We start from the raw sequence: 20,825 nt of genomic DNA, 5'->3' as shown, positions 1-20,825 counted from the left end.
CTAATTTCATCATTGCACTTTCTCTCCTCCTGCTTTCTCCTTTGTCCATTAATTTACAGGTTTATTATTATTAAATCAAATAGGTTTTCATTTAAATAAACAAAATAGAAAATACAGAAAATGGAAACAATTTTCAAAAATGTGATATCAAATTAAAACTTATTGAAAGAAGAATCTCAAAAAAATGAAAAAGCAATGAAATAGAAAAGGAAATAAAATGGAAAATTAAATATTGCAAATAAATGAATACTGTTGAAAATAAGTTAGGAAAGTTCCATTATTAATTAATTTTGATGTAATATTTGGTGCAGTAATTACTGTAATAAGCCATTTATTTATTTCTATTTTTGCCAATTTTGTCTGGATTGATCCTCCATAGAGGAGAACATACAAACTCAGATGTTGGTGTTTAAAACGTTGGTAAAAAGTGCAATAATGACACATGTTGGTCTGCTGGAAAGCTCTGTTCTCAAAGGAAACGCTGCTGACAAACAGCAGGGAGCCAAAAGTCCCCAACCTGGCAACCCGCTGCTGATGTTACTTTGACTATAACCCAGGGGTGTCAAACTCCAGTCCTCAAGGGCCGCTGTCCTGCAGTGTTTAGATGTGCCACAGGTAAAAACCAGTGGAATGAAATGGCTTAATTACCTCCTCCCTGTGTAGATCGGTTCTCCTGAGCCTTGCCAATGACCTAATTATTCTTTTCAGGTGTGGTGCAGCAGAGGCACATCTAAAAGTTGCAGGACAGCGGCCCTTGAGGACTGGAGTTTGACACCCCTGCTATAACCTCTGAACACACAACACAACCAGCAGACATGGACTTCAGCGGCACGTGGAAAGTTTATTCTGAGGAAAACCTGGAGGAATTCCTCAAAGTCATTGGTAAGAAGACAATTAAAATGGAGTTTTTTTCCCTGCACGTCCTTAAACGTATCTTTCAGGGGCGCCAGAGATGGTGGTGAAGATGCGTAAAGATGTGAAACCAGAGCTGGTGATCGAGCAGAACGGCAGAGACTTCACCTGCACCATGAAGACTCCGTTCTCCAGCCGCGTCAACTGCTTCACCGTCGGGAAGGAGTCGGAAATCTGCACCCTGGATGGCAGGAAGGTCAAGGTGAGTCAAACCTCCGCCTGCACAGAAAAAACAGGAGAAAAAGCAAAAGAAGAGTTTAAAAGTCAAACATTTGCAAGAAGGAAACTCAAAAACATTTTTAGATTAATTTCACAAGAACACTTCTGGGCTTGAAAAGTGAAAAGATTTCCAGAACTACCCCCCCACCCCCCCCCCAAAAAAAAAAAAAAAAATTTAGATTAACCTCAGAAATTTTCTAGAAAAAACTTGGGGATTCCCGAGTTTCAAAAATATTCAACTTTTTAAACTTTATAATTTCTAAAAGCCAAAAACTTTCTGAGTTTTCTTGCAAATTGTCCACTTTTTACACTCAGAAATTTCAAGTTTTTTTCCCTAGAAAATTTCTGAGTTGTTTTCTGGCGGGAATTTACTCCTATTTTGTTTGTTTCTGCAGTTTCCCTGATATGCTGTTGTGTACATCAGATCTGATTGAAATGTATTTGCAGAAAACTTTAGGATCTGTATATTTTTGCCTTATTCCTGTTCCGATGCAGTGCACCGTCAGGGAAGAAGATGGGAAGCTGATCTGTGAGACATCAAAGTTCACATCTGTCCGAGAAATCCAAGGGGATGAAATGATCGATGTGAGGAGCCAACGTGAAAATCTGACTTTTATTGTTCTCATTTATATAAAGTTATGTGTTTTTTCTTCTTCTGCTTCCTTTTTCCTCCAGACGATCACCGCTGGATCTGTAACTTTCATCAGCAGAAGCAAAAGAGTCTGATCAGCACATAAACAACCTGATTAATCTCATTTAAAGCCATGGATATTTATTTTGATCAGGAATTTTGCAAAATAAAAGATATAAAAAAATGTGTTGAGTGCAGTTTACTAAACTCTAGATTAACTATTTTTCAGCAATAAATGTTGCAGCAGGTGACTTGGGGACAATTCATTGAAAAATTATCCATTTTGCAACGAATGGATAATTTATGTCATACCTTATATTAAATGTGTTTCATTATTGTTTCTTCCAGTTAAGGGAAGAAACAATATCACCCCCTGCTGGTCAGGAGGAGTGAATGCTACAAGTCAACTACTTTAAAATGAAACAACCCTTAGACCTCTGGGACACTCAAACCCCTCCACCACGACAAGGTGGCAGCCCAAGAGGGGAAAAACCAGAAACAGGTTAGCTGATCTGGAGAGAGCCATTACTGGTCTGGTATTAGACCAGTAATGGTGTAACACCAGAGCGTGGTCCAACACTCTCTGGTGTTAGTGTTGCTCTCAGTCAATACCTGGGGGTTTTAACTGATGTAAAATGTCTGCCTTCAATCAGCCTGGTTCTGGTTCTGTTGGTTTCTTCCCGTTCCTTTCCTTACAGACAGAGATTTTAATCTCAATTATTAAGTTTTATGACCTTTAAGGACTGCGAGTAAAAGGCTGGCAGTTATCTGTATAATACGGAAAATTTATGGGAAAATACTAATACGGGAAAGAGGGATAACGGGAGACTTGATAGGTTGTTTCAAACCATTTGCAGGATCCTTTCTTCATTTAATTTTTTTTAAATTAATGAACATTTTTGTTTACAAGTACAAAGAAACAGAACACAATATATTCTAAAGTATGCCAGGGGTGTAGCTTTCAACAGTAAATACATTGGTATAAAAAAACAAAAAGAACAGAGAGCAGATATTACAGACACGACAAATTAAAAATATTCAGAGATCTACAACATTCACAGCTTTTTTGTTCATACTCTTGGAGATAGTGGATAAATAGAGTTCGACTTCCTTCACCAAAATTGTAACAAAACAAAAAAAAAGGTGAAGATGATGAAAATTTACATTTGTGAATATGAAATGTGCCAAATATAATAATTAGATTGATTGCCAGTCTTTGGTCTGCATTAATCTTACGATGAAAGCCAAAAATAACATGTTCTTACCTCAGGGAATATTTAGCATCAATATAACAATTTATAAAGTTATTAGTTATTAGTTATTAGGATCAGTTCTTCATAACAACGGACCAATTTAGGGTTATTTAATCAAACACCGGTGGGGGCGCTGCGGAGATTCTGGTTGTGTGGAAGAAGAAGTAAACGGCGCTCTATAACTGCGCAGTCTCTCTACTGGTAGTTTTTCCGTTGGGTTGGTTTCGGTTAGGATAAGATTTGTTTTTTTTTTCCCTCTGCTGATTGTGTTTCAGTGTATTTCCGGATACATGAGGCCACCGAACACGTCTCTGTTTGTCCGGAACATCTCTGATGAGTCCAGGTGAGTTTTCAGGAGCTGATTCAGGTTCGGGCTAGCGGCAGTTAGCTGCACGTTAGCTTAGCAGCTAAAGATAGCCGCGTGCTCACGGACTAAAAATAAACTAGAGCGGACGTGCCTACAAAAACAACTTTGTTTTCAGACTTTACCTGCTGTTACATTGTGACTTATTGTATTTAAAATCACCCCTGTGTTATTTTAACTAGTTTTAATTTGGAGTGAAGCTAACAAGCTAACATGAGCTGATGAACAATGGTCTGTGAATGTTTCTGAACTTAAAATCTGTTTTAACTGTATCTAAACGACTCATTAAAACTAGCAGCACTTTGGGTCAGAACCAGAGGTGGGTGCAGTACCGAAATATTATACTTAACTGAGGGGTAATACTACCATATATATATATATATATATATATATATATATATATATATCCCAAATGGATTTTTTTTTTATCTGAAGTGAAAGTAAAAAAGTTGTCATTCAAGAAATGACTAAAGTGGGAGTAAAACGGTGTTTAATAAAAACTGATAACACCTGAATTATTTTAAAATAATGTCACCATGCAACCAGTTATATATTTATGTACAAAGTATATTATTTTAAAGACTAAAATGATAAAAACGGTTCAAATAATTACAGATTAACACATTTTAAGCAGAAAAAGCACTTTCCAATCATTTATTTATATAAAACTTATTCTTTACTGCAAGCAGTAGTTTTTATGTTAGAATAGGGTAATGTATTTTAAGTGTATAAATATTGTATTTTATTGTATTTTCTAAACCAACAGTTTGAGCCAATAGTAAATGGAAACAAGAGGTCTCACTTTAACCTAAAATGTAGATGAATTTCTGGTTTAATTATTATTCTATATTCAGTGGACTCTATAATAATATTGCAGTCAGAGGTACGATGTATAAACTACTTCTAAAAGTATTTTTTCAAATATTTACTCAAGTAAATGTAACTAGTTAAAACCCACCTCTGGTTTAAACTAGTAAATTGAACATTACACCTGAAATTGGCATTTTTTAATTCTGTGTTAAATCAAAGGTCTGTATTTCTCTTACCTGGGTTTTGAAATTAAACTCACTAAAACTGTATAGACTATAGTTTAGTGTTGCAGCTGGTGGTGTGGAAACTCCATCAGTTACTATATTCTTAAAAAAAAATGTGGCAACTACCTTTGAAATGTTTTTGTAAGAAAAACATTAGTACTCTAATTAAAACTACATGTTGATTAGTAGTAGTTACTCATGAATAATTAAATTTAAAATGAAAATCAAACGTTCTGTAACCTGGTCTCCTCAGAATTCAACTTGAAATGTTTTTATTTTCTAATTTTGCCTCAGGAATGTCAGGTTTCACTGATTCAATGTGGTTTTGGTGAACAGGGATTGGTTTGGATTTGCAAGGAGCTTTCAGGTCTAAAATGAACACCAGGGGGAGCTAGTGATGGCATCAGGAGTCGGCAGAGTTATCAGTCTGTCCATGAACTAATGGTAATAATAACGTTTTATTTTCTTTTTAGTAAGATGTGTAATAATACCGGAGCGTCGTAGGATGAAGACTTCACAATATTGTTTTGTAACTATATACCATCCCTCCAGTTTTTCATGAAAACACAATTTTTCAGTTATGAAAACACAAAATCAAAAGATCCCTGCATTTTTTTTTATCACGCTGAAGCATAATAGTCAGTTTATTTTATTGCAAAATTTCTGCATTAATGATCAAAAACACATTGGGTTGAAGTGATTCTAACTCCCGCCTGCAGGGGGCGGTATTTCTTCCACTACTCTGCTGCCTCAGCCCAACTTCATGTTGACTTATCGTCCGTGATCCATGTGAATGCTTATGTGATCTTTTTTTATTCTACATGTAGATTTTAGAGAAGGTTTAATCAGGAAAAAATATTATTCTTTTAAAATAGCAACACAAAATCAGAGATTTTAACTGCAAAAAAGACACAAATAGAAGTTGAAATCCTGGAGGGACGGAGTATCTTTTGTTTTGGATGCGTCGCTGCTGAAGGAAGTAACTCAGTCAATTTGTCCAGGAGTTGGAGCCGGATGTGTCTGAAAGCTGCAGCAGCCAGTATGGACCGAAAGTTTTACCACAATATTATGATAATGTAAAAGTGATGAGAACTGTTATAGTCACACAAACGCAAATTTGGCCAGTCGCAATAAATTAATGATAAATTAAAATGAGCTCAATAATTTCCATTTGGATGATTTATCGTTTTTCTCTTTCTACCAAAAACTGGATGATAAAAGTTTCCAGTTTGGTGTTTTGGTCTCAACTAAACCTTTTTCTGAAGCATAGTTTTGTTTACATAAACTTCATAATTCATTTTATTTGTTGTTTGTGTTTTTATTTATGTTTTTTAACTCCCGTGTTAAATGTTCATTAGAAGATGAAGTTTATTGATCTTTGAAAAAGTGAACTTTCAGTGTTCGGCCATTATTATTACACTAAATGGTCTAAAAAATATGATTGATTATCGTATTAATTTCTGCTACAGTTTTATCATCCAGCAGAATTTGTTGTGACGGCGTAAAACAAATGATGTTCTTGGAAAACATCATTTGTTTCTTTGGGACAGCAGTGATATAAAGTGTGATTTGTGTGAGAAAATGCACGTAATCATATTTTCAAACTTATTGATGCGCTTTTATTGATTAAACAGAGTAAAATATTAAAAATAATTCCAACAATACGGGCAGCTTTAGGGGTCTTTAACATCATTAATTGGAGTTTGTTGTGCGAAGCGATGGTGTTTCATTCCAGACGAGCTCCTTGCAAAGCTCATCACCTCCATCCAAACCAAAGTCTGACCTTAAACAGCAGAGTGTGTCTTTCTGTTAATTTAAATGTTGAAACGTTTGTTTTAACTTGTGTTAGATGCTTCCTAACAGTTAATTTGCAGAGAAGTGAATGTGTTAACCTGCAGCTGTGATGTCCAGGTAGTTTAGAGCTGAAGTGAGCAGCTGCTCTGTAGATGATGCTGCAGCAGAATGAGCCATCAGCTGAGTCACGCTTGTATTTGCGGTGTTCAGGCCTGAGGATTTGCGGCGTGAGTTTGGCCGCTATGGGCCGATAGTAGATGTCTACATCCCACTTGACTTCTATACACGACAGCCAAGAGGATTTGCATACATTCAATATCCTTTCCCAACGCTAACCGCTCACTTCTCTCTGCACAGAAACATCTGCTCTCTGGAGTTTTTCTGATTTTATTTCTGATAAATATTCTGACTGAATATCTAACATTGATATTTTTCTGTTATTGCTTCAGAAAATGTAAAAGCATCCGGTTGTGGAAGCAGCCACAGAGTTACAAAGACCCGTGTAGAGTAGCTGTAAAGACACAGAGCCCAGAGGGAGGGAAAAGGTTGAACAGAAAGTAAAGCATGAAGAGGAAAAGGGAACCAAGACAAAGCTTGGAAATGGCGGGAAAAGAAAAGAGGTTTAAGAGGAAAGAGCAAGCAGGAAATCCAAGTCTCTCTGGGAGTCGGTTAAAGAGTGTAAAGATCAAGATCAAAGTCAAGCATGGCCAAAGGTAACAAGTCTGAATTATTTTGTATCCTCCCAAAAAAAACAAACAAAAAAAAACAAATCCATAAATCTGACACCAAAAATCAGCTGCTAGACGCTTTTTAATTTTGGTCAAAACAATCTGCTGATAATGTTTTATTTTTTATATTTATTGTCCTGATCCTGAAACGCTTGCTTCATCTTTTATCTCTACAAAACAAACCCAACCAATCAAGTGTTTGTTTTCTCACTTTGCCTCTTCCTTTTATCTGTGTCATCGTTTTTGACCTGGTCAGTTAAAGTTCATGTTCTGTGCTGCCTTCATATCCTGACTCTAACGTTCCCAAACCAACCAGGGGATCTGGAAATGTCCCCGTTTGTTTTTCAATCCAAAACGACAAACTGAAACCTTAACCACTCAGCATATTTGAGGATGTGAGAGACGCTGAAGACGCTCTGCACAGCCTGGACAGGAAGTGGGTCTGCGGCCGCCAAATCGAGATCCAGTTCGCCCAGGGAGACCGCAAGAGTGAGAGTCCACCTTTCCTTTCTGTCCCACTTTTAGGGAACTGGTTTTTATTTTTTACGCTTCCTGGATTTCCTCTCCAGCTCCCAACCAGATGAAGTCGAAGGAGCGGCGTTCCCCGGGACGATCTTCTCGCTACGACGACTACGACCGGGACGGCTGGCGCAGGAGATCCCGCAGCCGCAGCTACGAAAGATACCGATCCCGCAGCCCATCGTACGACCGGCGCCGCCGGCGGTCCGAGAGTCCCAGAGAGTGAGTCGAGTTCAGCGGCAGGACGACTGCAGCTTCCTGCTGGAGCCATTAATCACATTGATCAGTAATCAATTAAACACCAACTGAAGCATGAAAACATTTGCTCAGATTCAGAGCAGCAATGAAGCCAAAACTGCACAAAAATAAACATTTTACATTTAAGACCATCTGGACTTAAAGGGCCAGGAATCTTAAAGAATATAAACTTGTGACTTTGAATAAAGTCATAAATCTCATCATTTTGGTCATTTGTTTGTAAATCTGTTTTACCAGAAAAGTTCTGTAAGAAAAAATCATATTAAGTACATTTAACTACCAATTATTAATCAGTTAATCAATAAATCGCCTGTTCAGATCTACAGTTTACTGATGTTAGAGTTTTTTAGCTTCAGATGAAGCTGCTGATATATTTTAGGCAAAAAATAAGAAAAACAGTTAAAGGCGGCCGTCTTCCACAGGTCGATTTACTTTATTTATTTTTAATATCTCCCCTTAAACTGTGTCTCTTCCCTCTTTCAGGGAAGAATTCCTGATTATTGTGGGGTAAAAGAGTGACATTGTTTTATTTGTAAGGTCTCGTGGACGGATGTACGGAAGAGGACGAAGCAGGAGCCGCGAAGACGACAGGTGAGCTTCTGTCGGTTTTCTGAAAACCCGTTCAGGGCCGTCATGTAACGGAAAAAAGAACATTTGCGATTAGTATTAGTGTCTTTTAGAAAAAAACATCAAAATTTGAGTTTCAAAAGTCACACATTTTTTAATTTTGAAAGTCAAAATTTATTTGAAAATTTTGACTTTCAAATAATTTTTTTTTTTTTAATTTAAAAATTCAGATGTTTAAAAAGGAATACATTTCCACGAAAAATTTAGATATTTAGATTAGTCTCAGATGTTTTTGAGAAAAAACAAGAACATCTCTGAGCTCAAAAAATATAAAATTTGAGAGAAAAGTGTCTGTGAAATTTTCCAGAAAACAAAGTAGACTTGGTAGAAAGTTTAAAATTTTTAGATTAATCTCAGAAATTTCCAAACTTTAGAAACAAAAATTTAAATTTTTGTTGTTGTTCTTTTACATATTTGAGATTAATTTTCTTTCTAGCAAGTTCTCGACTTTTTAAGTTCAGAAATTATTCTGGAAACAAGTTTCAAATGTTATATATACATTTATACAAACACACACAGCAACTTTCTAGAATTTTGTATATATAAAATTCTAGAAAGTTTGAATGTTTTCTTTTTATCAAATTTGACTTTTCAAGCTCAGAATTGTCCATGTTCCTGAAAGTTTAAGATCAACTTAAACTTTCAGGTGGAATGAAAAAATATATCATCAATAATGAACCATGGCAGTTTTCCCACCATTATTAGATATTTATCTGTAGATAATATTTATTTGGACCGCCTGGTTGGTCTCTGCCTGCAGGTACCGACAGCGGCCCCGTAAGGAGTCCAGACGGAGGTCGCGGTCCCGCTCCGCGTCTCCGCGGGAGGCCATGAACCCGGCGGCCGCCTCCCACTACACAGAGGAGCCGCCGCCGCCGCCGCGCCACGCCCCGTCCCACTCCAAGTCCCGCTCCATGTCCCGCTCCCGTTCCCGCTCCCGCTCCTGGGCCGGCCGGAAGTCCGGCGGCCGCTGACGGGCCGATCTCCTTTCATACTTTCATATGAATGTGACGCCGTTTGTAGGAAGCTCCATGTTTTCCAGGCCTGCGCGCCGCTGATCCTTTTGGTTTTATAAAAATATTTCTGTCTTTTTGTTTTTCTCCCAGTTGGAATACAAACACTGGTTGGTGCGTCTTGAGGTAAACTTGCCGCGGTTCAAATGTTTCTACTCGGTTTCTGATTTTTCTGCAGCAGCTTTTATTTGCTAAACTAAAACATTCAGTATTTGCTGCTAAAACCCAGCAGGTGTTTTAATCCTGTTCGCCATGCGGCTCATCGCAGCTGATGCAACCGATGACCAGTTTAAATGTGAGACGACGGCGTAGCAGGGCCATCGCCGATTGGAAACAAAAAAAAGTAAATTTATAATAAAAGATCTCAGATTTGTTTAAAAAAAAACAAAAAAACAATTTGTTTGCTCTTTTTGTTGGAAATATACTTTTTTTTATTATTTTTAATTTCCGAAAGCCCTACTACTCTGTCGTAAGACGCTCAAAGTGTTAAACATTTTTATTTTTATGGTGTTTTCTTCTAGTTTCTGTTCCGAGTCGTTCCTCGTTTACTCCAGTGTCCCTGCATGTCTTTTTCTCCCCGTCTGCTGTCTTTATTAGAAAGAAACTTTTATTTTCAGTAATAAATTGACAACATTCAATACCAGAGCTCCTGTGTTTGGCCTCGGTTTGTGAACTCCTCCCCTCGGAGGATTCGGATCCGCCGTGAGAACCGAGTGTCTGTGTCAGATCCAACTGGATCCAAAATAATCGATTTCCTGTTAATGGAACAGCAGCCGGAGGAGGAATGAAATTAAAAACACAGCAGAGACGCGGCCATGTGTGAAATCGGACGCGTCTCATTGATCCGCTGCTTGACAAATGAACGTGCAGATACTTCGTCACTTCCTGTTGCCGCGGCGGGAACCAATGAAATCCTGACATTTCTTTATGTCCCGCCTGCAGCTGGACTGGCGCGTCTCAGTGAAGCAGAAATATTTTAATCAGAAAAGTAGAAATTAGACCAATTAAAAATGACTCGATAGAGAAATAATTCGGCGAAACAGTCACGATGGTTACCGACTTGACCGGACAAAGAAAGCCGTTTAAGAATCTCCACAAGTTGGAATATAATGAAAAAGTGGCTTTTTTGTTTCTCATTTCCAAAAAAACTCGTATAGATCCATGACATCTTTTTTTTTAAATCAATTTGATCATCGCTACAAAGGCCACGCTAAGAAAATAAAATCACTAGAATAATTATTACAAGAATTAAGTCAGAGTAATACGAAAAAAGTCATTGAGGCAAAGTATTAATAATACGAGAATATAGTCATAATACGACTATTTTTCTCGCGTTTTTGTTTTATTCTTGTGATATTACTTCTTTCTTATTTTCTTGCAAAATAAATTCTTAATCCAAATTGGATTTTCCTTGTGAAATAAAGTTTAAAAAAAATAATTTTATTTTTTTCTTTGTATGGCCCAAATACTTCGTCGTATGTAGCTTACAGACAAACCCCTCCGCCCCCCAAATTAAGACAATTTATTATTGTGAAAAGGTTAATATAAAGTTAAGTGGAAGAAAAAAGTGTGGTAGGGAAAAGTGAAAAGTTGGCAGGAAGTTTCTGAGCACTCCGTGCTTCTTTCTGCTAACAGGATTTATGGAGATGGTGCTTTTAGCAGGACTTGGTACCGACTCACACTACTAACGGTACCAGAACCGGGTCCATAGTGTTCCTGCTTGACTGGGCACCAATTTAAAATATATTTTTTTAAATTTTGATTTTAATCTGTGGGACACAAAACATATTTATTGCTGCATAATGGCTAGATGATTTTTTTTAAAATAAGCGTTTGGGGTGTTTTATGTGTGTGTGTTTTGTTTGTTTTTAAGAGACCCAAATTAAAAAGAACAAATGTGAATTTTGCATAATAGGCCCAATTTAATCCATGTCAGAGTCTGGATTATAATCCAGGTCGGAGGTTCTGTCAGGTCCTGGTTTTCCACCCATTCGCCTCACCTCAGACGAATCAACCCGGTTCGGGGTCTTCTGGGTTCAACCAGCAAATGGCGGAGCTGGCTGCACATTTTCACCTCTGGTGACCGGCAGGCGGTCGGTTCATACAGCTGCGAGGGAAATGGCAGCAGAACCGGGCCGCGGTATCGATCGTTTGGGTCCTGAACAACCAGAGCCGGCAGGGATCGATCCGTTTTAGTCCGGTTCTGAACCAGCAGCGACCCATGCTTCTCTGCACACATCAGCAGAGGGATTATTATATTTCATATCGAGGATGAGAGGTGAGTTTCAGTTGAGAGTTGACACTTTTAAAAAGATTTGAATGCATTTTTTAATATTTGAAAATTTAGCAGTGAGTGCTAGAACTGTTTAAGATATAGAGACGCTTTTCTGGATATATTTTCTATCTGCTTTTATATTAAATTATTTACGTCACTCCGTATATTATTAGATCTTCGCATATCTTTGACTTGATGTTCTACATTTGTTTAAACTCTAGTGTTTTTGTCACAATACTAATAAAATCAGAGCAACGCCACAGCATTGATTGTTTTGGTCTTTCCATTAATAAAAGTTCAGATAACCAGAGCTGACAGGAATCCGTTTCAATTATCGTTGTATCAATGCGTTGTTCATGAATGCATTCAAATTATTAAGTTCATGAGTTGTTTTAATATTTCTTTAAGTTATACTGTAATGTGAGATCATTTTTAAATATCCCCTGTGTCCTGGGAACATATTGTGATTTCCCAGGATTTCTTATTATTATCATCACTTTTTAGAAGGAATATTTTGGGAAGTTATCAGTATTTACATGCACTCAAACACTATCGTATCGAAAATACCTTGTTGAAAACGGAAGTACGTTCTCCAACTGGCGGAAGCGAACGGCATTTGTAAAGTCACTCTTTATAAAAGCAAAAGTCTGACATTTTTAGATTAATCTCAAAAATGTTCAACTTTAGAAACAAAAAAAGTATCCCTTGCTACTTGAAAGCAATAATTTCGACTATTTACTCTGTCATAAGAAATAAAATACCTTCATGTTTTCACAATGTTATTTATTCATTAATAAATGCCAGTTTCAAGCTAAATGTCTAACATGCAAAATATTTAGCTCTAAACTAAGTATTAGCTCTGACCTAAATGTACAACTACCAAAATAAAAGGTGGGTGTGGCATTGCTAATTTCAAACTCGTCATCGTTGTTTACTACAGCTTTTATTTTGATAGTCAATTTCCAATTATTAGCAAGTGAATTTGAATATTAGCTCAATATTTAGCTATGAGCTGAAGGTTTGAGAAGGCCCTTGCTACTTGATATGTATAACAGAGCTAATTATTTAGCACACTGATTAGTTTTAAGCTAAGTAGTTTCAAATTACACATTTAACAGAGAAACTAAATGCTTAGTTTGAAGCTAAATGTTTAGTTAGAATCTGTGACATTGATAAATGATGGTGACATTGTGACTGTGAAGCATTTTTCTCTTGACAGACTAAACAACTCAAATTATTTCTGTTCATTTTTGACAGTAATATAATACATTAAAAATGTCAATCCATGCAGAAATTGTTTCAACTAACTTTAGCCATGTAAAAATGTTTGTATCAGTAAATATAATGCTGTTAGTTGACAGTAATCATCTTCATTTTCACAAGAGAGCAATGTCACGTTTGGTGCCGTGTTATCCAACCAAACGTCCTTTTTCCTATGATGGCTAAGCATGCTAGCTGTATCCATTAGTTACAACCCTTCAATCCTCTCTTGGTCCATCAATAGAAGTCTAATCTTTGAGTATTTATTGACCTGCCACCAATGAGCTCACAGTGATGCAACATATTTCGACTACAGGTAAAGGAACTGACTGATAGCTTCACAGAGCCTTACTTCAAACCGTACTTCACTCCACAGAGGTCCATGCGTAGTTGAGGCAGACATCCGCCATGTCTGCTACTTGGTACTATCCAATTGGATTGTGGGAAATTAAGTTATGTGTCATAAGAAATGTGGGCAATTGGTATGCTAGGCTATGAATTCCCAACTCTACGTGGACAGCAGAGTCCGCTCAACTCAGAGTGCACACATTACGGATGTGAGTTTTAAGTGGCAGAAGCTGAGCAATGCACAACTGTTCATCTCTGAGTCCATAAAAGGCATCAATCAATTTGTGCCCCTTAGTGGAGTTCATATTGACTTGTCCACATTGTGATATTTTAAACTTGTCCATATGAGCAATTGATGTACACTCATAGTGTGCATCTTTTCAAGTTTTATGTGTTAACAGTTCTAAATGCGTGTTTCTCTTCCAATTCCAGCCCTGCTAATGTAAAAAAATGGGAGACTGGAACTTCCTCGGTGGGATCTTGGAGGAGGTCCATATCCACTCCACCATGGTAGGCAAGATCTGGCTTACTATCCTATTCATCTTCCGGATGCTGGTGCTGGGTGTGGCTGCTGAGGATGTGTGGAACGACGAACAGTCTGACTTCATCTGCAACACGGAGCAGCCTGGCTGCCGTAACGTCTGCTACGACCAGGCCTTCCCCATCTCCCTGATCCGGTACTGGGTGCTCCAGGTGATCTTCGTGTCCTCGCCCTCCCTGGTGTACATGGGCCATGCCATTTACCAGCTGCGTGCTCTGGAGAAGGAGCGACACTGCAAGAAGGTGGCTCTGCGCCGGGAGCTGGAGGCTGTGGATGCAGAGATGGTGGAGGTGAAGAGGAGGATTGAGAAGGAGATGAGGCAGCTGGAGCAGGGGAAGCTGAACAAAGCCCCCCTGAGGGGTTCGCTGCTGTGCACCTACGTAGCTCACATTGTCACTCGCTCAGTGGTGGAGGTCAGCTTCATGACAGGTCAGTACATCCTCTACGGACACCGCCTGAACACGCTGTATAAGTGTGAGAGGGAGCCGTGCCCCAATGTGGTGGACTGCTTCGTCTCCAGACCCACGGAGAAAACCGTCTTCATGATGTTCATGCAAGCCATTGCTTGCATCTCACTGTTCCTCAGCCTACTGGAGATCATGCATCTGGGCTTTAAGAAAATCAAGAAGGGCATCTTGAACTACTATCCTCACCTCAAGGACGACCTGGATGACTACTATGTTAGCAAGTCCAAAAAGAACTCTGTTGTGCATCAGGTGTGCGTTGGAACTTCAGTGGGTCGCAAGAGTACGATTCCCACTGCTCCCAGTGGATATACATTACTGCTGGAGAAGCAGGGCAATGGACCCAACTACCCCCTCCTCAGTGCTTCATCTGCCTTCGTCCCAATTCAAGGGGATCCTGGTGCAAAGCCAGAGGGCCACAAGGATGTCAAGGAGGGAATGCCAAGCCCCACGGAGCAGAACAGCAACTCCAACAACACCAGCAGTGAGACACGCTCGCCTCCTATGGACAAACACGACGAACCGGAGGATCTCTCCTCACCCCACCATGACGACCTGGAGTGTGGGAGCTCAGAGTACCCCACTCTGCCTGTGGCAGACACCTCCTCCTCCACCACGTTGTCAGGCATAGCAAGGAAGACACGGCGGCTCAGTCCACCGTGGAACTGCTCAACGGTGGTGGAGGGGAACTGTTCGGACAGCGGAGACTCCTACCATGGAAACAGCAGCATGAAGCTCCGCAGCAGCTGCGCCGGCCCCAGAGCCAGGATTGTCTCCAAGTCGGACTCGAAGAGGCCGAGCAGGTCCCAGAGCCCAGACTCTGTGGGGGAACTGAGCTCAGTGTCTCGACACAGCCGGGAGAGTAACAGTCCTGTCACTTCTTCACCGAACCGAAGAGTGTCGGCGGCGAGCAGCGGGAGCAGCAGACGAGCCCCGACTGACTTGCAAATTTAAATTGGACTTAATTTAAATGTGCTAAAAGTCCTGATCCAGTCCTTTCTTTATATTTTTCTTCCAGAAGTCCCTAAAATCTTTAAAGTGGTCTTGTTTAATTGTTCTCCAGGATTGTGTTTGGACTTTGGCTGCTTGTTCTGTCAGTTTCAGAGGAATGTCTTTTTGTTTGTTGAGGTTACTTCTCTGAATAATCCACCCCCTCAACTGGGATATGGAGTTACCTAGATTTCTGAATGCAACAGCAGTCTTGATCAACAGTTCTTCAGGATTTCTGAAGGTCTTCTAGAGTTTTTCTGTGGAGGTTGGTTTGATTTCTGACCACCATCAGAGGAATATTTTTAAAGCCTGCAATTCTGACCTATAAATAAGACTCTTAAACACAAGGGTTGTTTGGGCTTAGACTTGTTTTTTGAGGATGTTGCTCCAATTTGTCAGCTTAGTCTAAATAAATTACTCAAATATCAGGGTTTAAAAGATAGAAGACAAGATTATAGTCCCAACTAGGTAATTCCCAATAGCTCTTGATGAAAGCAATGGCATACTGTCAATGATCAACTGAAGGATGATGCGTTCCTCAGTCAGGTCTTTACCAGATTACTTGGGGTGTTTAGTCCTCTTGTTTGTTTCCTACCTTGGTTTGGTTAATTTGTGTCGATGTGAACACAGCAAACAAGACTTTAAGTTAACAAACTCAACTGATTTAGACCAAAGTAAACAAATTACATATGTGAAAACACCCTGAGCCTAAAAATGTCTGGGTACCAGAACGGGATTGAAACTAAGGGATCCAAAACCCAAAGGAGATCCCTGGAAGACCTTCAGGAAGCCACAGTGGACGACAAACTAAGAAGTTTTTCAAGATTAAAGGAAAGTATTGACTGAAGGTTTCAACAAACACAACTAGTCCTCAACCACTTTAAAATCGATCGCTGCACATCACTGACAGTTTACCGTTTTGATGGCAGAGAAAAGTTCAGACCACAACCATAGAACTTTCTTTTGTGTACCATTTCCAGGTCAGTTTCAGGCCAACAGATCGACTTCAGCTGAACACAGACTGACGGACCGCAGGGGAATGGAAAACCAACTCATTGATCTGTGATGTTTCAGGCACCATCACAGTCATTCAAACAGACACTTTCAGTTCAGTGGTCTGGTTTGAATTTATCCAAACTTGGTTCAAACACTCAGAAATAAAAAACAGAAAAGATGTCTGTTTTTCTCTGGACAGGTTTTCTGTTGTTTTCTTACAGTCGATGTGAAGCCGACCCTGTCTTGTTACAGGGTCTTAGCGCCGTCAGTCACCCTATGTTTGATATTGCTCATACCTCTCTCCTTCTCCCCCCTTTGCTCTCTGTTACACTGCAGTTAGCAAAGCATGCTGTGAAGGCTAAGGCTAGTTAGCATAGCCACTGATGACATGGGATAAACAGTTTTCCTGTCACGCTAAGTTTCCCAGGGTGTCATTTATTCTAGTGGTTCCAACACTAAGATCTTGTCAGATTTTTTTTAATAAATATTATTTTTCTACTTAATGCTCAGAGAAACAGCTGTTATCTAAAATAATCTAGTTTTATGTAAGAAGTTGAGACGATGCAAACAGGGCAGAAAATAGTTTTATTCGGGAGTAGCAGCTGGTTCTTATTTAACAAAAATCAACAGTCTGTCTTCACTGTAATAACGAATAATCAAATACATTCTATACAAAGAAAATGACAACTTTAATGTTCTTTTTATACCACGCCCTCCGGCTGCTGTGGAGCTCCCTCTTCAGGCGACGGCTCATACTGCAGCAACTGCAGGACGAGTAGAAACGGGAGGTTATGACGTTTTCAGCTCTGGACACTCAAACAGAAACATCGACAGCCGAGCGCCTCACCTTGTTCCTCAGCTCTTTGTTCTCCTCCATCAGCAGATTGAACTTCTGCTGTAGATCGGCCAGCTCTGCCTGCAGAACCTCAGTGTCCGTCGGCTCTCCACACACCACCCCCCCCAGGTGGACCTTTATGTAGCTGAGACGCTGGTTAAGGTCCAGTTACGATTCACAGCAGGCTGAGGAGGTTTAGGAGATTACGACTCTAAAAAAACATCTGAACTCATTTCAAACTGCAGAATAGATCAGAAATGCCTTTTATTGTACCTGTAGTGCAAAAAGTTGAAACAGTTCTGCATAAATAAGGTTTTATATGCAGTGCAGTGGTAGGGAATGGTTTTAACAGCAAATTATCAGAGATGGTAAAGATGTTTTATTATCTGTGTGCTACTGTGTAAATGAAAACCAAACTTGAGCAAACAGACATTTGAGGTCATAAAGTTGGCAGCTTTCTGACCTGAGAGTGTAAAAGATTCAATTTGTCTGAACTTGTCTGACATTAGATAAAGTCTCTAGAAATATATGCCAAGTTAAAAACGAAGAGTTCAAGAGTCACAAGAAGATTTTGTTTTTCCTATTATCATGTTGCAATAAGCAATAAATCAATCCACCGCATGATAAGTGAAAATGAGCTCAATAATTTTATTTGCATTATTTTGTTGTTTTTCTTTTTCTACCAAAAACTGGATGACCAAAGTATTTAGTCTGGTCTCAACTTACCATTTTTTTTTTAAATTTCATAATTTATTTTATTTGTTGTTTCTGTTGTTTTGTTTATTTTAGATATTTAAAATGCTTTGAAGTTCCAGAGTTAAATGTTCATTTAAAGTTTATTGATCTTTGAGAATTATGCCATTACCATTATACTACTAGAAAATGGTCTCAAAGCAACAACATTTTTGCTTATTGCAATAATTTCTGGCACAATTTATTGTCCAGCAAAATTTCTTTCTGTGACAGGTTTAGTCTTTCAACTATCAATTAAATGCAACTAGAATCAGACGAGGCTGGCTGATATTCCTTGAAAAAAAAATCTCAAATTTCTTTCATATTAAATCCAATTTCCAATTTATAATCAGTTTACTTTTCCTAGAATTAAATTACAACTGAAAGAATATATATTCAAAAACTTTATTTCAATCCTCCCACTCTGGGAGCTGACCTGAATTTAACTAAATACAAGCTGCAAAACAAGATGGCCGCCCTGGGCGAGCTGACGTTACTCTGAACTACATAAACCCAAGGAGTGTATGATTTTCCAGAAATTAAATCTTCATCAGCAGAAATTTAAATCAATCAGTAAAACTGATTTACAGCCCTATTTTTATGAATGGTCAGAAGTGATTTAATGTAAAATAACTTTATTTGTTGGGTATTTTTATGTATTTGGTTGAAATTAATTCCAGATATTTTCAGACATTTGTCTTTTTATACAAACTGACTTTGATTAAACTTCTGTCTATTGCAGTCAAGCCACTGAATAAGTACTTCACAGAACTCCAAACACTTTGATTTAACTTTTATGTTTTTAAGTTGGTTTATTTTTTTATCTTAAAAGAAGAATGTTATTTCAATCTTTTGCTCTTCACTGCATGCTGTGATAATAAACCCTCCCAAAGAGACAATAGCAGAATAATCCAGTTAAACTTGATATACAGGAAACACACTGCCTCTCCTGTCTTACAGCTCTGCTGAATTTATTTAGATAAATTACTTTTCAAAAGGCAAATAAGAGGGCAGACCTTTAAATATTATTTTAAATCAGGAAATTTACAGGAAATTAAGCTAAAATATTCCTCAGTACAGTTAAAACAACCTCAACATCAGAGTGACAGCGCCCCCTATTGGGTTATAGAGAGATTAGAATTGCTGGGTAGATGTCTGGTACATTGTGTCCCAAATTAAACACAATTTGTGTGAGAACAGAAAAAAAATGTCTTTAAATTACAGAATCTAAGATCCAATCAAACAAATCTGTAACTAAATACAGTCAAAATTTTGAGAAGATTTACAGTGAACAACAACCCCAAACTTTCTGGTCAGGAAATCAAATTTTCCTTAAAGTTTGATTAGAAATAAACGTCATGGTTCAGGCAGGAGCACGACGAAGTCTCATTCGAGATATTAGAATATAAATACAGCATTTAAACAATATGTTATTTAATTTAAAAAAGGATACTCAAGTGCATTGTCTGGTTTGTCAGGTTCTTCATAAAGAGCCACAAGCACTGCAAGATAGAAACTGATAAATCAACACAGTACAGAAACCTTCATGTAATAACATTTAAATACAGCTGAAAGTTTGTGCAATTACACAAATGTGGTGTTTAATAAACTGTAAAGCTTTGTTTTATTTTGTTAAAGGTTCACATTATATTTTGGTAACTGTGTAAATGAATTCATAGCAAAGATTTGTTTTAAATACTGAATTAAGAACAAAGATTTATTTTCAATCATTTATGCCCAAACGGATTCATATCAACACAGGTAAGGCTGTGAAAGAAAAATGTTAAAACAAAATGCTATTATTTTTAAAGTTACAAATCACAACATCTGTGTTCTTGCAGCAACTTTCGCGCATGACTGAAGCAGTTAAACTAACAAGTGACTGAACTTCCTGTCCACTCACCGCTGGTTAACGAGTCCAGAACTCCTGATTTCTCCAGGTATCTTCGAAACTGTTCTCGCTTCGTTTCTGGGGCCTAAAACAAAGAAGCAAAAAGCTGTTGTAATTCAACGTTAAAATACACGGAGACCCCGATTACAGTGGCTCCAGAGGCTTTAAGTTTACATAAAAGCTGAATATAAAGCAGGGAGGTCTCGTGGTGCGTTCACGACCAAGCTACACACGATGCTAACCAGTTAGCTAATGCTACATTAGCATAAAAATGAAAACATAAAGCAAACGTAACAATGTAAAAAAATATATACATATACGTATTAGCGATAAAACAGAGTAAGGCTCCCGGGATTTACTCACCCTGAAGCTAGCCATGAATGCTGCTAAAACTGTTTGGTTTAAGGTGGCAAATATGAGACAGTTCCAAACTGAGCCTCAACCGTTAGCCTGTGGTGCTTACCCTTCCGCCTACAAACAAGTGGTCTGTTGCCATAGCAACACCAGAAAAAAAAACATTTTTCGAAAATAAATAAATATAAAGTATAAATAAAATTAAAACTGGAAGAGAAAAGTGGCTAAAAGCTTTCAGAGTTACTGAAATTACGGAAGCATTTTTAAGTAATTTATTCATAAAAGACAGTAAAGGGTAATTACATTTATACTATAACGCTTTCTAGGTCTAGCTACAGAACACCATATACTATTAAAAACAGAATAAAAATTATATTCAGTATATTTATAATAATTGTGTTTTAGATTGCTGTATTTAAAAAACAATAATATTAGAATATTTTCAAAAATATTGGGGCATTAAAAAATCATGTAAGCCGAATATTTTCTTGTTATATTTCGCTTGCTATATGCTTTCAAGTGTTGAAATACACTTTAAAAAGTCAACTAAAACGCAGCAAAAACTTTAAATTGTGACGATTGTAAAGAGAGTTTAAGAATCATTTGAAGACGGTTTTTTTTATTTTTTTTATTTTCAAAATATATGACAAAATACTGCATTATTAAAACTACGAAAACACCGCTTTCGTAATTTAATTTATTTAAAGTGTTTATTTACATCTGTAGAGCCACCGCTAGCTGTTCCACAGATGAGCACAAGGAGCCAATCACAAGCGTCAACGTCATA

At 38.1% G+C, this 20,825-nt stretch overlaps 4 protein-coding genes across 6 annotated transcripts; 3 read left to right on the top strand and 1 right to left on the bottom strand.

Annotated features, from left to right (window-relative positions):
* The first annotated feature begins 725 nt into the window (after window positions 1–725).
* fabp10b (fatty acid binding protein 10b, liver basic) lies at window positions 726–1,945 on the top strand. Its single transcript, XM_007560026.2, has 4 exons — window positions 726–882; window positions 942–1,114; window positions 1,627–1,716; window positions 1,807–1,945. The coding sequence occupies exons 1-4, from the start codon at window positions 816–818 to the stop codon at window positions 1,855–1,857; spliced, it is 381 nt and encodes a 126-aa protein (XP_007560088.1). The 5' UTR covers window positions 726–815; the 3' UTR covers window positions 1,858–1,945.
* A 1,214-nt stretch (window positions 1,946–3,159) lies between these two features.
* srsf10b (serine and arginine rich splicing factor 10b) lies at window positions 3,160–9,997 on the top strand. Of its 3 annotated transcripts, none has more exons than XM_007560025.2 (6): window positions 3,161–3,358; window positions 6,657–6,920; window positions 7,318–7,424; window positions 7,505–7,676; window positions 8,250–8,303; window positions 9,100–9,997. In XM_007560025.2, exons 2-6 carry the CDS (start codon window positions 6,772–6,774, stop codon window positions 9,311–9,313), a joined length of 696 nt encoding a protein of 231 aa, XP_007560087.1. In that variant the 5' UTR covers window positions 3,161–3,358; window positions 6,657–6,771; the 3' UTR covers window positions 9,314–9,997. The 3 variants fall into 3 exon arrangements, with proteins under 3 accessions (XP_016530851.1, XP_007560087.1, XP_007560086.1); XM_007560024.2 differs by lacking the exon at window positions 6,657–6,920 and adding an exon at window positions 6,418–6,522 and having other exon boundaries at window positions 3,162–3,358; window positions 7,321–7,424; XM_016675365.1 differs by lacking the exons at window positions 6,657–6,920; window positions 8,250–8,303 and adding an exon at window positions 6,418–6,522 and having other exon boundaries at window positions 3,160–3,358; window positions 7,321–7,424.
* A 1,218-nt stretch (window positions 9,998–11,215) lies between these two features.
* On the top strand, window positions 11,216–16,703 carry gja9b (gap junction protein alpha 9b). The gene is given in 4 exon segments (XM_007560021.2): window positions 11,216–11,630; window positions 13,668–14,004; window positions 14,007–14,067; window positions 14,069–16,703. Coding segments are annotated over 3 exon segments (1,506 nt in total). The 5' UTR covers window positions 11,216–11,630; window positions 13,668–13,685; the 3' UTR covers window positions 15,195–16,703.
* A 94-nt stretch (window positions 16,704–16,797) lies between these two features.
* On the bottom strand, window positions 16,798–20,170 carry mycbp (MYC binding protein). The gene is made up of 5 exons (XM_007560022.2): window positions 20,048–20,170; window positions 19,697–19,769; window positions 19,247–19,295; window positions 17,074–17,206; window positions 16,798–16,990 (listed from the first exon to the last, which is right to left on the bottom strand). The coding sequence occupies exons 1-5, from the start codon at window positions 20,060–20,062 to the stop codon at window positions 16,928–16,930; spliced, it is 333 nt and encodes a 110-aa protein (XP_007560084.1). The 5' UTR covers window positions 20,063–20,170; the 3' UTR covers window positions 16,798–16,927.
* Window positions 20,171–20,825: the final 655 nt, after the last annotated feature.

This window comes from Poecilia formosa, unplaced genomic scaffold, assembly GCF_000485575.1.
Source record: "Poecilia formosa unplaced genomic scaffold, Poecilia_formosa-5.1.2 Scaffold112, whole genome shotgun sequence".
NCBI lineage: Eukaryota > Metazoa > Chordata > Actinopteri > Cyprinodontiformes > Poeciliidae > Poecilia > Poecilia formosa.
The sequence above is the reverse complement of the archived record's forward strand: the minus strand, read 5'-3'. Positions and strand labels throughout refer to the sequence as shown.